This window comes from Pleuronectes platessa, chromosome 19 (assembly GCF_947347685.1).
Source record: "Pleuronectes platessa chromosome 19, fPlePla1.1, whole genome shotgun sequence".
In the NCBI taxonomy this organism is placed as follows: domain Eukaryota; kingdom Metazoa; phylum Chordata; class Actinopteri; order Pleuronectiformes; family Pleuronectidae; genus Pleuronectes; species Pleuronectes platessa.
Window position 1 is genome coordinate 8,984,798 of NC_070644.1, and position 15,812 is coordinate 9,000,609.

Sequence of the window (15,812 nt, forward strand, 5' to 3'; positions counted from 1 at the left end):
AGAGAGAACACACTGTACAGTTTGGGTTTGAATGCAATAGTGAACTTTAGATTTTTGTTGATTTATGTCTCATAATCTGCTGACTGTAATTCTACATATTGCTGATCATGTTTATTATTTGCTCTTGTGGGAGATAGAGATAAGTTTTTTTTCTTTTTCTTTCTCCAGGCACTTCAATGTAAAACAGGTCAAATCACTCCACCAATCCATGTACGTACTGTTGTACAGACAAGCTGATCCTTAAACACACACAGTTTTCGCCCCAGAGCTCTGAAGGAGAATATACATAAATACATGTATATTCTCCTTCAGAGCTCTGGGTTCTGAAACAAGGTAACTTCAGGAAGCCGGGTTTTTTAGGTGTTCCCGGGGTACATCGCCATGGTAGCTTTCACACCTAACCTTCTCTGAAGCAGGTTATGCTCGAGAGAACAAATACCGCCCACTGACCAATCAATTCTCTGTTAAGATGACCTCACCATTCTGAGAAGATCCCTCGGCGCATGGTGGGCGGGTCGTGAGAGGTTCTCCAGAGAGTGTTCACCGACAGGAATCCCCCCCTGGCTTTCCCTGACAGTCTTTTATCGAGTGACCCTCATTATTTGAGAGTGCACTCCTGTGTAGGAGGGTTCCCTCCCGTCTGCAATTGTTTGTTTTTTTCCTTTTGGCTGCAGGCAATATGAAAGTGATTTCATTGTGCTTTTGTATACGAATATCATCGAACAACAGGGACTGATTGAATATTTTGATATGGCGGGGGCGGAAGATGATTGAATTAGATTATCATCATTAAGTTTTAATGTACCACAAGTGTAGCTACAGTCAGATCTACCCGGGCACTAATGATTGGGCAGTGATATGATAAACCTGTTCAGTTATGCATTCACATAGTTGGCTGTGTTCTTCCTGCATCTGGCAGCTGCATCTGTTGCTTTTAGTCTGGATCCTGTGTTAAATTTCAAATATTATAATTATTATAGAAGTATAATTTGTTTTTAAAATGTCCATCTTTGCTGCCTGTAAACGCCTCTTCTTTAATGTAAATTCGCTCTGGAAATCCTGGATGGACTCACCAAGTTGTTAGGTTAATGAAGGGAACAGGCTTCCTGTCTCCGCCAACTCTAAAGTAACCAACTCTGAACTCAAGTATCTAAATGCTCCACTCCTGTATGTTTGTCATGCTGCTTTCAGTCATGCATTGAATCCTTTATTATCTCCGGAGCATGTGTGAACACAAATGTCTGAGTGAGACGCTCCGTAGTTTCTGCTGAATTTCTCTGCCTGGCCTCCTGGTGTTAAGTCTGTAGGAATCCAGGAGAAGTCTATATATGAACCAACGCAGCAGGGGATCCCCCAGGTGGGCGAGTGTGTGTGTGGGGGGGGGGGGGGGGGGGGGGGGGGGGGGGATTGATGACACTTCTAACGTGCGACAGACACAAAAATGAATAAAACAAAAAGAAAACAAATATCTCCCGGTGAAATCGCGCTGTCATACACGAAGAAGACAGCGACGAAGATGTCTAGAGTTGGTGGTGATAAGAGTTGACGACGGTTGTCATAAAAATCACGTGATCTCCGTAGCTCTCGTTGATACTGTCTCTGCTGTTGTGAACGCGTCCTTGCGGAATACCTCCCACTGTGTTGTGCATGTGTGAAAGGCAAAGTCTGGGTAAACTCTGTAGCCAATTCTGCGGATTTTACCCGCAGGCCATGTCTGAAATCAGCTTTAGTCAAGAGCTGTGCCTGTCTGAAGTACCTGCATCTGAAAACGATGCTCATGAGGCAAGAGTGAAACAGTTCATTTAAACTAAAATATTGATCTGAAAGATGATAAAATGAGCCAAATAGGAACTGTAGAGTCATGTGGTATTTTCATCTATGAGTGACCTGTTTCACGTGCATTGTTAATACAGAAAAGTTGATTTTGGGCATCTGAAGTCTAAACAACTGACATTTATACCTTTTCCCAAGTATAATTTATCCTATTCCTTTAGTTAAATGATAAGTTGACGCTAACTGACTGTAGTGGAATTCCATCCAGTATTTTTTTGCCTAATTCTGTGAACTAACCGACAAACAAACACAGACGAAACCAAAACCTCCTGGGCTGAAATGAAAATAAAAATAGCTGTAGGGAAACCAAACCCAATCATGAGCAGGAAGTCGAGCAAGCCGAAGTTCAACCACATATCGTCCTCGCACTTCTTCACGCCACCATTTGCTGTTTGTCCCCGCAGATAAGTTTGGAGTGGAGCGTTACCTGTATAAAGCTCAGTGTCTGGATGCGTGTCCAGAGGCCTTCTACCACACCGAGGAGAGGAGCTGTGAGCCGTGCTCCGACCAGTGCCGGCTCTGCACCGGCCCCAGCCACTGCCTCCGGTGTAACTCCTCCTACTACGTCTCTGATGGAGCGTGTGTGAAGCTGGAGTGCGGAGAAGGTAAACAAGGTCACCGCGTTGTTTACTCTGCTAGTTCTCTCATATTCCAGAGGGGCGGCGGCAGAGACGACCTTGACAAGCCCTTGTCTCTCACCTGTCCCCCTTCCACTCTCCCTCACATTGTTTCTGAATGTGTCCCTTCTGTTCCCAGGGGAGGTGGAGGATCCGGACTATGACGACTGCATGGCGTGTGAGGAGGGCTGCAGCAAGTGCGTCCTGTGTAAGTCCGAGGCGCTGCAGCCACAGCACATTCATTTTGTCCCTAAATGAACACTGCCCACTGAGCGAACTCTCCTCCCGGCGTGTTGCCGACCATGTTCAGGGGCATTTCCTGGTGGTGCCCTTTTTTAAACCTGTAGAGCTGAGTTTCTTTGTCTGCTTTCAACAGATAACCCCCGGCATTGTCTGTCCTGCACTGAGGGCTTTTACAAGTAAGGCTGTGTGCCTCGCTGTCGCCATGTGTGATCTCACTTTCTCTGCACTCACTCCGCCTCCCAGTTCACTGCAGAACGAAAAGACCCGTTTTTTTTTGCTGTGGAAGTAGAGTCGATTTTTGTGTGCCTGTGTGGTGTGTGTGTGTGTGTGTGAGAGAGAGAGAGAGAGGTATAATCACAGGTTCTCTGCTGCTGTGTCTGTTATCAGTTTCCAGGATGGCTGCTACAACAACTGCCCAGCTAAGACGTACAGCGTGGACCAGGAGATGACCTGCGTCCCGTGCGATGACAGCTGTGTGAGCTGTGATGAACATGAGTGCTACTGGTGTGAGACGGACCTCTTCTTATCAGGTACCACCGCCCCACTGGGTCAGGACATGGAGTCAGGAGGTATTATATTACAGCGGGGAAAGCGGAACCGACGTTCTTCACTTAAGTAAAAGAAGATACTTTGATATGAAATGACTCCTTTACAAATTAAAGTCTTGCACTGAGTGAAAATGTCCCTTAGGTAAAAAGTATCAATACTGCAATGTTACATGTCCTTTGGCTGATGCTTTTGTCCAAAGCGATTTACAATTAGTACACTCAACATTTATGAGGGGCCATTTAGGGGTTCAGTATCTTGCCAAGGACACTTCGGGATGCAGATGGGGAAGAGTGGGGATTGAACCGGCAACCTTCTTGTTGGAGAACGACCAATCTACCCCCTAGGCCACACCGCCACAATAATTACAAGGGTTTGCATGTTAATCAGTAAAAGATCTGTATTGGCTAAAAAGTCAGGCACTTGTAAAAGGTGGATATGAAGTATTACTATTATAATATTTGTACCATTGAGTAGTAGTAAAATTATGTTAATGGTTTTATAGTTGATGCCGCCTGCAACTTTCGTACCAACATTTTTGCTGTTGTTCCGTGTTGTACCGATTTGACCGAGTGAACGAAAAACTCCACTCTCTATCTTTTCAAAATTACCAACTCCAGATTAATCTTGAACCAGTAAAGGCTTTCACATAAATAATTCGAACATACACGTTGATATTCCTGAAGACCCGTAAATAGACTCGGAAGTGTAAAGTCCGTGGCCCTCTCCTAATGAGTGAAGTACAAGCAGCTAACTTTGTGGACATGCTCATCTAAGTAGGTTACACACAGCGTTAATCTCAGAAACGTCTCCTTTCCATTCCCAGAGGGGACGTGTGTCTCGGTGTGTCCCGACGGTTTCTATGGCGACGAAGACACCAACGACTGTGAGGAGTGTCACTCGGACTGCGTGACGTGCAGCGGCCCGGAGGACGACGAGTGTCTGTCGTGCGAGACGGGACGGACGCTAGAAAACGGAGCGTGTGGGTCTGACCACGAGGTCTGTCCCGCTAAGACCTTCCTCACCGGTGAGACTCACACTTACGTATTCCACTAATCAAGCGTCCGCCCATAATGAATCAGGGATTTGGACTCTTTCACAGGGGCCAGAAAATAAATCTTGGAGGGTAATTGGTCTGTGTGCCTCCGTTCCCTGAACCCTGTTCCAACTTAAGTCGTCAAAACAGACGGGACCACTGAACGTCGGCCAGATACGAACTTTGAAATAATTGACTGTATGCTGAACATTTAGTTCCCCCCAAAAGAACAAGTTGGACTGACCTTAAAACAACATATGGTGATTAGTGGGAGGCAAGACATCTTAATTATAGGAACTAAAATAACTTTGAGGGAAAGCACATAGGTTAACTCGAAGGTTTGGAAATGAACATGCAGAATTTAAGTTATTCTTAAACCTTCGAACCTCAGCAAACACAAAACCTTCGATCAAAGCCTCAGACCTTTGTGCATAATCAGGAATAACAGAAGGTTGGAGGAAGCAGTCAAGCTTTTGCGTAATTGCCAGTTTGTATTCACAATCAAGGAGGTTATGTTTTCACTCGTGTCTGCAGCTAATCGGCACCAAACTTTGAGGAGGGTCAGGGAAGATAAGGCAGTTACAAAGTAGGATCCTGGACTTTCTTCATGCCTCCGCACCTGAGACAGCCTGTGGCCAGAGGCATCCTGTTTACAGGTTGTCTGTACTTCTTTTTTGGGGTTTTGTGAAGGCAACAGCTCAGAACCACCTTGAGGGAATCGTCTCAAATTCCCCCCAAAAGTTAATTTGAAATTGTGAAATGTTGCTGTTCAGAACTCAAAGTTAAAGGTTGCGGTGCCACAAACCCCTTTTTGGCTTGTCAACATGTTCCATTGCCTCGAAGAAATCCTCCAAATGTGGGACAAATGTTCAAAGATCAACTGATCATGTTTTTCGTCTCTTGAATTAAAAAATCAAGTCTTGCTTTAGGAAATTTCTTCAAACTTGACAAGTTTGATACTTGGACTCCAAGATGAACTGATTAAGTTCCAATGGTCAGAGCTTTAGTCCATCATACAAGTGTGAAAAAAAGAACCTATATTGATTGAAACTGAAGTTTGCTCAGAGTCATACAACGGCATGGTCTAGTTTTATCACATTTCCCTTGCATCACACCAATTATATAATGTTTTTTCAGTAACAATCGGACACTCAAGGTGTGTACGTCTTTGAATTTATTGGAGTAAATATCAACATCAAACTATTTGCTTTTTCCCTTTATTTTTCTATTATAAGACCGAGACAGACACGTAGGATTGTTTGAGATTTGCACTCTAGGTCAGATTGTGACGAGAGTAATTACTTCTGTTGGATGTTGTATCTTTTTCTAAATGCTGGTGTGGGAAGAAATTGTGGAAATCTCTTTCTTGTCCAGAGTTTGATGAGAAAATCATTACCACTCATGTCAGTGCACTGAGGAGCAGCCAATCAGACCATTTAACATTCACAGTGTTGTTAACTCCACAGATGATGGCGCGTGCGAGGACTGCCACCCGTCCTGCGAGTCCTGCTCTGGAGACGGGATGAACCAGTGTTCAACATGTGCAACAGGTCTGTTCGGCACTCACGGGTCAGGTTGTGCTTTCAGCCGGCAGCAGTTTCATGTTTTCCTGGCTTCACCACAAGTTATCCGGCTGTGATGATGTTTACTCTTTCCTCTTCCTCCTGCAGGGCAGTTTTTGACCACGCAGCGAACATGTGTGTCGAAGTGTCCGGGGGGTTTCTTCGCCAGCCGGCTCAGCGGTGTGTGCGCGGCCTGCCCCCCCGGCTGTTTACAGTGTGCGGACGCTCATCGCTGCACCCGCTGTCTGAGCACTCGCAAGGCTCCGTTGTTCCTGCAGGACGGACAGTGTGTCCAGCAGTGTGTCAGGTCAGGAGTCAAGCCTTCCGCTGACTTTGCTTTTTAGATCCTATTTACCTGCGTTCACATGCTGTGACATTGACCGTGGGACTTTATCTCTGCGGTTTGAAATCACGTTTTTTGACACTATGCCAGATGTTTGACACGTCCTCTGAGGAGTCTGAAATTAAATGTCAGAAGACGTGTTTGCCGGCCTTCCATTTTGAAGTTTCCATTTTGATATTCATTAAACTGTGAAATCCTTGAGACTGAGAGATATGTCTCGTCCTTGCTGGAGAGGTCCTTGAAGCCCCATTAGCACAGAGATGAACTTTTTGGCCATGGGAGCTTTTTTTACTCCATTTTTTTCCAGCAACCACCAAACAGCTCTTTAGCACAGATTGAGTACAACATCCATTGTAGTGTGGTTGAATGATTAGTTGTTATGGAGGGGAGCAGAGAGCGGCGCAGAGCAGAATGTCAGTCCTCTTGTTTACCCCTTCAGCAGCAAACAGTCATGCCCGTCTGTTCACTTTTTTTTTCACATGGTAAAATATGCAGTCCAGGTTAACTAACAAAATAATAAATGATGAAGCTTAATACAGAAAATAATTCGTTAAACTTTCAAATTTGACATGCATTACCATGGTCTATTGCAATGCATCTGTCCAGTGATCTATTTAAAGGGGACATATTATGCCCATTTCACCACAGTTGATATGGTTCCTCGGGGTCTTAATGAAATGTCTGTAACATATTTTGGTCAAAATACCACAAGGATCATTTAAATCAGCACCTTTTTACCCTGTCTAAAACAGCCCTACTCAGATTGACCTGTTTTGAGTGCCCCGCCCCCCTCACCCCCGGTAAGCCTGACTGCTGGAGCCCCAGCTCCCCAGCGCAGCCCAGCAGTGGGAGCAATGGGAGCAGTGGGAGCTTGAGCTGGCGCAGCAGCAGCATCCTTCCACACTGTTGAGTCAACGATTAGAGGTTTCCCGGGGGTCCCTTGTTTATGCGGCCACTTAAATGTCTGACGGGTAGCTGCAGCGAGCTAACGCTAGCCGGGCCGTCGGAGCCCGGCTAGCGTTAGCTCGCTCGTCCGAGACTCCCTACATTGGCATGGTGTGACTATGGCGTTTATTTCGGTTGTAATCCCATTCGACGCACTCTAGCGTATCGTTTCTGAAATAAAGGGAACCACGACAAATCGCGGGAGTTGTTTTTTTGGGGGATGGTAGACATGCCAGATACCCAAATTAACGTGTAGAAGCACTACAAAAGTGGATTTTTTATAATATGTCCCCTTTAATACATGTACGATATGTGGTGTGGTTCTGCCGTGTGTCACCTGATCCCTGTTTGGTTTTCAACAGGGGTTACCCTGCAGGCCAGGTGTGTCGTGGCTGCGCGGCGGGCTGTGCGTCCTGTGGGAGGAACGCCACTCACTGTCTCGGCTGCGACGAGCCTCTCCTCCTGCACAAGCACCAGTGTGTGGAGGACTGTCCTCCAGCGCACGCCGTCCGGGACCGGGAGTGCCACCGCTGCCCCCCGGCCTGTCAGGAGTGCGGCCCACTCGGGCAGTGCACAGGTGATGAGACACGATGCAAAGCAGAGCCCCGGCTGTTGGAGCTCCTTCAGTTTTAAACCTCTCTCTGTAGTCCTCTTCAGATCTGCAGGGTTATTATCTGCAGGTTGGGTCGTTATTGCCAATCTCGGAGCCCATCGGCTGTTCCCTGCTGACGAATCCAGTGTCGATTCTGTCCTCTGTTTGCCGTTCACAGTTTACAGTCCCACCAGTTTCTTTTATTACACAAATTGAATGTTTCTCCACACAAAACCCAAACACTGATACTTTTTGTAGGTGTTTTAAGTCCAGACAACATGCAGCTATGTGGAAATGAATGCAGATAAATGAAAAAGCAGATAGCCGAACTGTTCGGTCAATGTGTTCCCCCTGTTTATAGAGATTATAAGATTAAGATGCATTTATTTATCCCAAACACATGCACAGACATGCAAAGGCACACTCATGCAATGGAAGGGAAATTTAACCTCTGCTTTTGCCCATCTGGTGCAGGACACACAGAGCAGTGAGCAGCCATGTACGGCGCACAGGGAGCAGATGTTGGGGGAGTAAGGTGCCTTGCTCAGGGGCACTAGACAGGGTAGGGAGAATCCTCTTGGATTTTTGGACAGATCAATCCAGGTTCATCTTTTAGTTGTTTCTCCGTGGAGTCGAACCAGAGACCAACCAGAGACCTTTTCTGCCCATAGTCCAAGTTTCTGCCACTAGTCCACCGCCTCTCCTCTATTCATTGCTAAAGATGTCCAGTTGGTTGTTCTAACACTTTGATCCGATCTGAAATGCCTCAACAATTATGGGATGGATTGTCATATATTTGTCTAGTTGACAATTACAGCAATCTTTTCATTCCTATTGAACACTATTGCAACGCTGTGTATGGTGAAGAGAATCACCTTTTTCCTAAATCTGTATTTTATTCACGTCTTGTCTGGTTGTTTTGTTTCCGTCACAGTGAAATCCACTTCATTCCTCTCCAAAGACTTCAGGATCCTTAGTAGAGTTTCACTGAGTTGCACTTAACTCTTCTTCCATGCAGCTGATATTGTTCTCTTTGCAGGCTGTGAGCAGTATCACTTTCTCCATGAGGGCCGCTGTGTGCCGGACTGTCCCGAGAGGTTCTTTGAGGACAAAGCGCGAGGGGAGTGTTTGAGTTGCCACCCTGACTGCGCCCTGTGTGACGGGCCCAGCGCCGCCGACTGTGACACCTGCTCTGACTCTGAGGCCACGCTGCACGACGGGTCCTGTCTGGCAGCCTGCTCCGCCCACACCTACAGGGACACCGCGACAAGGGAGTGCAAAGGTACGACCGGAAAAATACAACGTTTCTCTGCCAATTTCAAAGTTTTGCTAACTGATAGATGCTGTGTTGCAGGGAGGCATAAGCAAAAAGTTACATTTCTATATTTTAATAGTGTTTTTATGATAAATTCACAATCTGGCGCTTTCAGGTTTGACAAACTCAGAGATAAAACATTCTCACTTCTCACTTTTTTTTTCTTTTGACTGATGCAACGTCCTGTAGAGAGTATTTCGTGCATTTGTTGCATTGGATATAAAAAGTCTTCACCCCCGTGTTAAAATGATGGATTTTGTAATTTAAGATGATTAATTAATTTAGAAATTAAATCATTACATATCATAAATCCCAAGTGATAAGTTTTCACCTTGAGAGTGACCGATAAACTACAGATATAATGAAATCGTTTGGCAAAATAAACTTACAACAGATTTGTTTCACGGGAACCCATTTTGGCATGAAATAACAGATCAATGAAAAAAAAGTAGCTGCTGCATTTCGGTCAATGTGTTCCACCTCTTACTCTCCACACGGACTGTTTACCTGCAGGCAACCAAAAGCTGCTCAAAGAAGATGTGTCAAACGAGAAACGAAAACCAGAAGGCTTCCGACCCCCAAATGTTGTTATGATAGAAAATACATGTTCAAATTCCGTTTATAGATATGAATAGGAAGGCAGCTTGAAATGATCCACTGATCGGCATCCAGATGGAGGATGCATGATGATGTTATATTGTGTATATGATTTTACTGTTCACATACATCAAGGCTGATGTCACTCCATATGTAAAGTCGATCCATTGAGCACACTGGGGCTTAGAATAAACTTTATTAAAATGCTGAAATCTCGCACTGTGTAGCTGCCTCTCGTTGCATCCTAATGTCCATGAAGAGTTTCCAACATAGAGTCATGATCTTGTTATTGGAAGGTGTTGATCAGGAGAGGGGTACGAAAGAATTTCCATCAGATTAACCGTAAAATAAGGCTCGGTAGTGATTTCACCAAGAACAGGAAGTTCCTTTAAAATTGATAAAAAGACAAGAAGGAAAAGGAAGTTTGCAAGGACCCCTACGGCAACACTAAAAGAGTAGTACAAGTTGCTCACTACATTCTTCATGTGTCTGGGCCATGGGTGAGGATGGCAAGATGGGGGCTCACAATAAAAGGTGTTGGACTATAATTCCAGCAGGTATTTTTGGCACAAAGACACAGCACATCACCAAAGGAACACCAAACCCTCAGTGGAGCATCGTACCTTTATGAATCATCAAAAGCTCACAATACCTGTGGATTCAGGTGAAAAAACTCCAGGCATATGCGAGAAAGCTGAGGATGGATTTCACCTTTTCGGTATGAGAACAACCCCAAAACATGCATTCACACCAACAAAGGAATGGTTTGATGAAAGGAAGATTAAAGTTCTCGTACGGCCCAGTCAGAGCACGGTCCTGAATCCAATTGAAAAGCTGTGGGGTCACCTGAGGATGGCTGAGCACTGGAGAAGTCCTCAATTGCAATTTGGTGCATCTGGAAGAAATATATGCCAAGCCAAGATATGCCGAGCTGATTCCTGCCCAAAAATACTGAGTTCCAAAGCAAAAAGGTGCTTAATAAAAATAGTTTATTAACCATGGTTATTGTTTTTCACTAGGATTTTTATAGAGGATTGGATCTGATTTCAGTTCTACCTCACAAAATCCTTCTCTTTTAACACAGTGTTTTTATATCCATTCTATATTCTCCATTAAGCCTGGATGTGCTTCCTGCTCGGACTAAAATAGCAACACACTTCTCAGATTAGTTAACAGGCAGCTGTCGAACCTTGAAAACAGAGCAGCGATGCCAAAGCCAGTTCCCTGGAGAGGACACACTGCTGCGGGTTTTCTGTTATTTAAAAACACAGAGGATGGCGTGTTTCTCTCCCAGGAAAGTGTTGTAGGCGATGCCCACTTTTGTGCTACTTACAGGAGCTGCCAGCAGCAAGACATTTAAAAGGAAGCGCTGTGAATTTTTTTCCAGTGTTTATTTTCAATCTGAAGTAAATAAGGGCTGCAGAAAACTGTGACAACTACCGGTAAACATAAAAACAATACATTCTCAGTGGTGGATCTTTGTTTTTTCTAAATCAGGGGCCTCATATTTGTTCTTGAGTAAATGTACTTAGTTACATTGCAGCACTGTGACGTCCTGCAGACTCTACAGGTTCACGACCCCAGTGCAGCTACCTGGTTATTAATGTAGACTTAATTATAGTTAACTATAGTTAAGTCTGCATTAAAATAACTAACTGCAGGAGAGTAATAAATATCATATAAATGTTTTTTATTTATTTTTAGTATTGGAAGTAGGTGACTAGCTCCCTGTGAATTCTATTCAACTCTATCAAATCCATTCTAATCCTGGTTTATTATCAGATAAACTATGAATGTGTTATATATCGGTTTAAAGAGAATAATATTCATATAATAATAAATCCTGTGATCCCTTTCTTTGTATTTCTTGTATTTCCAGACTGTGATGTGTCCTGTCTCACCTGCGTTGGGCCTAATGCTGGCTCCTGCACCAGCTGCAGGGAGGGCCAGAGGCTGGAGGGCCACGGCCAGTGTGTGCCATCCACCGATAAGTGCCTGCCCCACCAGTACGCCGACCATGACGGCGAGTGCCACCCGTGTCACAAATACTGTCACAGGTGTTCGGGTCCCAGAAAAGCCCAGTGCCTGAGCTGCAACCCGAGACACCTCCTGCTCAGTGAGTCGAGTTCGGCCCCCGATTCGTAAAGAGCAAAGCACTTCAGGCGTGTGTGACTTGCACTGACCATTCGTGTGTTTGTTGGCGCAGATGGCACCTGTGTGGACCAATGCCCGTCCGGCCACTACGGGGACGAGTCGGGGCAGAGGTGCGAGCCCTGCCACCCTTCCTGTGAGGCCTGCGTGGGGAAGCACGGCCACGAGTGTCTCACGTGCAAAGCCCACCTATTCCGAGAGGGCAAAGAGTGCGTGGAGACCTGCCAGCACGGGTACTTTAACCTGCTCGCCGTCCAGCTGTCGCCGCTCGGCCCTCTCATCAAGCGCGGCCACACACTCTCGTCATTGATAAAAGATCAGCGTCGTCGTATAATGTCACTGTGGACACTAAACCGGCGCTTGTCTCTGCAGTTATCTGGACAGGGGTGCAGTTTGGCGAACACAAGCTAATTTAGCCTGAGATTTTAAATAGCCCTTCATGTGGCCTGTAAAATGCTAATTAGACTTGATTTTATTTGGGATCCGGTGATTGAGATAGTTAAACTAACGTGCCGTTAAATTGATGTGCAGTTAAATACTCACGAGAAAACATAAAAGGGACACAAAGGCTATTTACTCCTGCGACGTGCCTCCCTCCTACTTTCCCACCTGAGGAAAAGAGGAATCTGTCACTTTGCTCTCGGTGGTGCTTTGAAGTGTTTGGCTGTGTGGCTGAGTCTTGGCCACTCCTCAAGTCTGAGTAGGTGGCATGTGGCATGGAAGAATTTCCTTTGAGGACAAACAAAAAGCTCTAATCTCATCGCATTTAATTGAATCTCATCTATCACAACTCTCTCGCCATCTATGCCCGGTAGTCACTATGGAAACGGCGAGTCGAGGACGTGTGAGAAGTGTGACCCGAGCTGCGGCGAGTGCGTCGGGGGCGAGGAGGACAGCTGCCTGAGCTGTGCGCCGGGGCTCATCTACATGCGGAGGGAAGGCCGCTGCCTCCCGGCGTGCCCTCAGGGATTCTACCACGACGCGGCGCACAGGACCTGCGAGCCCTGCCACGCCAGCTGCAGAACATGCTCAAGCACCAGCAGCCACTCTGCAGCTGTCGCCGACACAAAGCACAGGGAGACCACGTGTAAGTGAGGAGATACTGTGAAGCCAAAAATCGGGGACGGTTTGTTCCTTACTGTGCATGACTTTTCCATCATCTATCCGAAAATATATACTCTCAGTTTTTGTCATAACTTACTGAACAATTCCTCTAAAGGGAATTTGAGGCGTTGGGAAGGAGTCACTTCTATGTTTGGGCGTATCACAGTTAATATTTACAGCAGAATGTGAGGTTGACATTAAACAAACTACACTGCCCCTGTTCATCAAGATAAAGGAACACCTCAGGTTTAATGGTGCGACACCAGTGACTGTATATAAAGATTTGAAGATAAACGACATGACAGCTCCCCAAAATGACGCCAAAGTGTCTCGCTTGCCTCCTGGTTGGCTGCAGTATAGGTCATAAATCCGGCCTCCTCCGTGTTATCGGATGGGACATGGACCAAACCACAAAGTTAAAGTTTTCAGTTCTCAAAGATGGTCCCTGTCATTTTCTGTAGTTCTTATCGCAAACTTTATTTTCAATTAGTTATTTGATGCAGTACAAATGAGGTTAAACATCATGATTGACAACTGAGACTAACTCATGATTGGTGGAGTGGATGTAACAGCAGGTTTAACCCCCTGATCCCCACTGTGCAGTTTCTTTTGTTTCATTTCTAAACAGCGGGAGAAAATAAAGCCTTCCATCACTGGAACAAAAAAATGGCAAAAGATGGTAAAAAGTCCACCAGTAAAAGATGCCAAACCCTTCCCTCAAATTACAGTTAAAACTTTGGTTATTATACAGATTTTTTAAACATAGATATGAATGGAAATACATTCACCAATATGATGTCCATTTCAGAAATTTTTACATAAAATTCAACAATAATTATAGTAATTTAACATTCAAGAACATTTTGAAATGATTAACAACTTCCTGGATTACAACTTGTATTTATTATCACAGTAATTTACTGTATTAGTATGGCATTTAATCTTAACAAATTAAATAATCAAATAATGTAGTAAATTTGTGTGAATAAAACTTTTCTTACAGTCGATGTGATGCACACTGATGTGCTTTGAGCTGTTCAGAGGAGCTCTGTGGCTTACGCAGTATAGAATCATTTATTTTGATACTTTCCTGGGACTAACACAGAATATTACCACTTACCCTTGAACCTGTCTCGTCTGTGCAGGGACAGATTCCCTCTCCTGTGACTCATGCTACGCTGGCTACCTGCTCTCAGATGGAACCTGCGAGTCCTCGTGTGACATCGGCCAGTTTCCTGTTACAAAGGTAACGACACTTTTCTAGGTTTTTAATTTCACAAATATTAACTTTCTGTTTAAAAAAATCCTTACCCTGTCCTTGCCTCACCAAAAATAATTACTACTAATGTTTTGGCCCCAGGTATCCCATAATGAAATTCAGACTGACTTATTACTCCAGCAGGAGAAATCTCAAACAGCAGAGTAGAAATTATTACTGTGAAATTATTTCTAAATAAATCTCCGGGCTTCTTGCTGTGAGGCAACCCACGGAAACTGTCTGACATATTAATTGATTAAAATGAGAGGCAGTGCATCACTTATATAGTGATATAAGTTTTGCATATGTTTTGAAGCAAAGAGCTGTGATGTAAAAATGCAGCGGCTGTGTGTCTGGCTGCGCTTTTCACTGTCAGTCTGTCCTCCTGACCCTCATCAGGGTTCAGGCCACGCTTGTGAGGACTGTCACGTCTCCTGTCTCGAGTGCCGGGGGCCCGGTCCAACCAATTGCACCGTGTGCCCTGCTCAGGCCATCTTAGAAGCTGGAGGGCGCTGTCTGCTGTGCTGCCGCCACGAGGAAGGGGAGGAGGAGGAGGAGGAGGAGGAGGAGGCCGCAACGCAGCAGCAGGACTGTTGCAACTGCACTGAGACTCGAGGTAGGCTGCAGGTTTGTCTGTAGGTTTGTCTGTTGGTTTGTCTGTATGAGGATGGGAAGGCACATGGCAGGGTGTGAACAGTCAGACCTTTTCCCTGGAGCTGATAAACTATGTTAGGTCAGCACTGACTTTCAGGTAGCACAGGGATTATCTGTAAATTAAACTTCTCTGTGGAGTTTGTTAATGAATAACAAGTACATTAAGTCGAATCATGGTTTTCAGCAATTTATTGTACAGCAACAGAAATAAATCATTACACTAGAGAAAGGGGAACCAATTATTATTAATTATTACCACTCTCATCGCATTATGAGTTATAATAACCACTAGTTATAATAATTATAATTATTGTATTGCATTTCTTTTTTCTTGATACATTATTTATCAGATTATGAAGTGTGTTAATTAAAGGGGTGCATCAAAAATTCACTACTGGATTTGTACATATTAGGAGACAGATTTAAGAAAGTGGTCCATCTAGCACAGGCTGAGAAATGCTGACTTTTTACTCCCTGGTATAAATCAAGCTCCACAAATTCTGGAACTTCTCATTCCCTCTTAATTTCCCCTGTTCTATATTACAATTTTTTATATGAGCAAAATTGCGGAGTGGACAATCACGCCGGCATGATCGAATGACATGATGCTTTAGTATGATGAAATACTGTACCGAAGTGAAAAAATACTGGTTTTAGTTAATAAAAATAATAAGGATGATAACTTTATTGATCCCAAAGGAAATGTAGGCATCCAGTAGCTTAAAACACACATACAGGGCAAGATAAGCAATAAAGTATAACTGAGGTGGAGTAAAAGTAAAAGACTCAACAAATTATCACTAATATATGATAGAAGACAAATCTTTAGTGAGGAAATCATAACCTGAAACCCTAAGCAAACATATTGTGTAAAGTGTGTTTCTATGGCTGAGCAAATAGTCAACAAATTATCAGTAATATATAAGAAAATACTAAACTTAACCCAGATCCAAAACCAAACACATCGTGCACAGGGGCTAGTACAGTCAGTAACAGTCTGAATAGAGGTTAGTGTG

At 44.5% G+C, this 15,812-nt stretch overlaps 1 protein-coding gene across 1 annotated transcript in view; it reads left to right on the forward strand.

Annotated features, from left to right (window-relative positions):
• The window catches only part of pcsk5a (proprotein convertase subtilisin/kexin type 5a), a 33,210-nt gene that overhangs the window by 16,844 nt on the left and 554 nt on the right, over window positions 1-15,812 (forward strand). Inside the window, exons 23-36 of the mRNA XM_053411747.1 lie at window positions 2,238-2,438; window positions 2,590-2,658; window positions 2,827-2,869; window positions 3,081-3,223; window positions 4,066-4,266; window positions 5,742-5,825; window positions 5,946-6,144; window positions 7,488-7,702; window positions 8,757-8,999; window positions 11,509-11,745; window positions 11,836-12,013; window positions 12,596-12,819; window positions 14,036-14,130; window positions 14,542-14,758. Coding sequence (XP_053267722.1) covers window positions 2,238-2,438; window positions 2,590-2,658; window positions 2,827-2,869; window positions 3,081-3,223; window positions 4,066-4,266; window positions 5,742-5,825; window positions 5,946-6,144; window positions 7,488-7,702; window positions 8,757-8,999; window positions 11,509-11,745; window positions 11,836-12,013; window positions 12,596-12,819; window positions 14,036-14,130; window positions 14,542-14,758 — 2,349 coding nt within the window. The remainder of the gene's footprint in view (window positions 1-2,237; window positions 2,439-2,589; window positions 2,659-2,826; window positions 2,870-3,080; window positions 3,224-4,065; window positions 4,267-5,741; window positions 5,826-5,945; window positions 6,145-7,487; window positions 7,703-8,756; window positions 9,000-11,508; window positions 11,746-11,835; window positions 12,014-12,595; window positions 12,820-14,035; window positions 14,131-14,541; window positions 14,759-15,812) is intronic.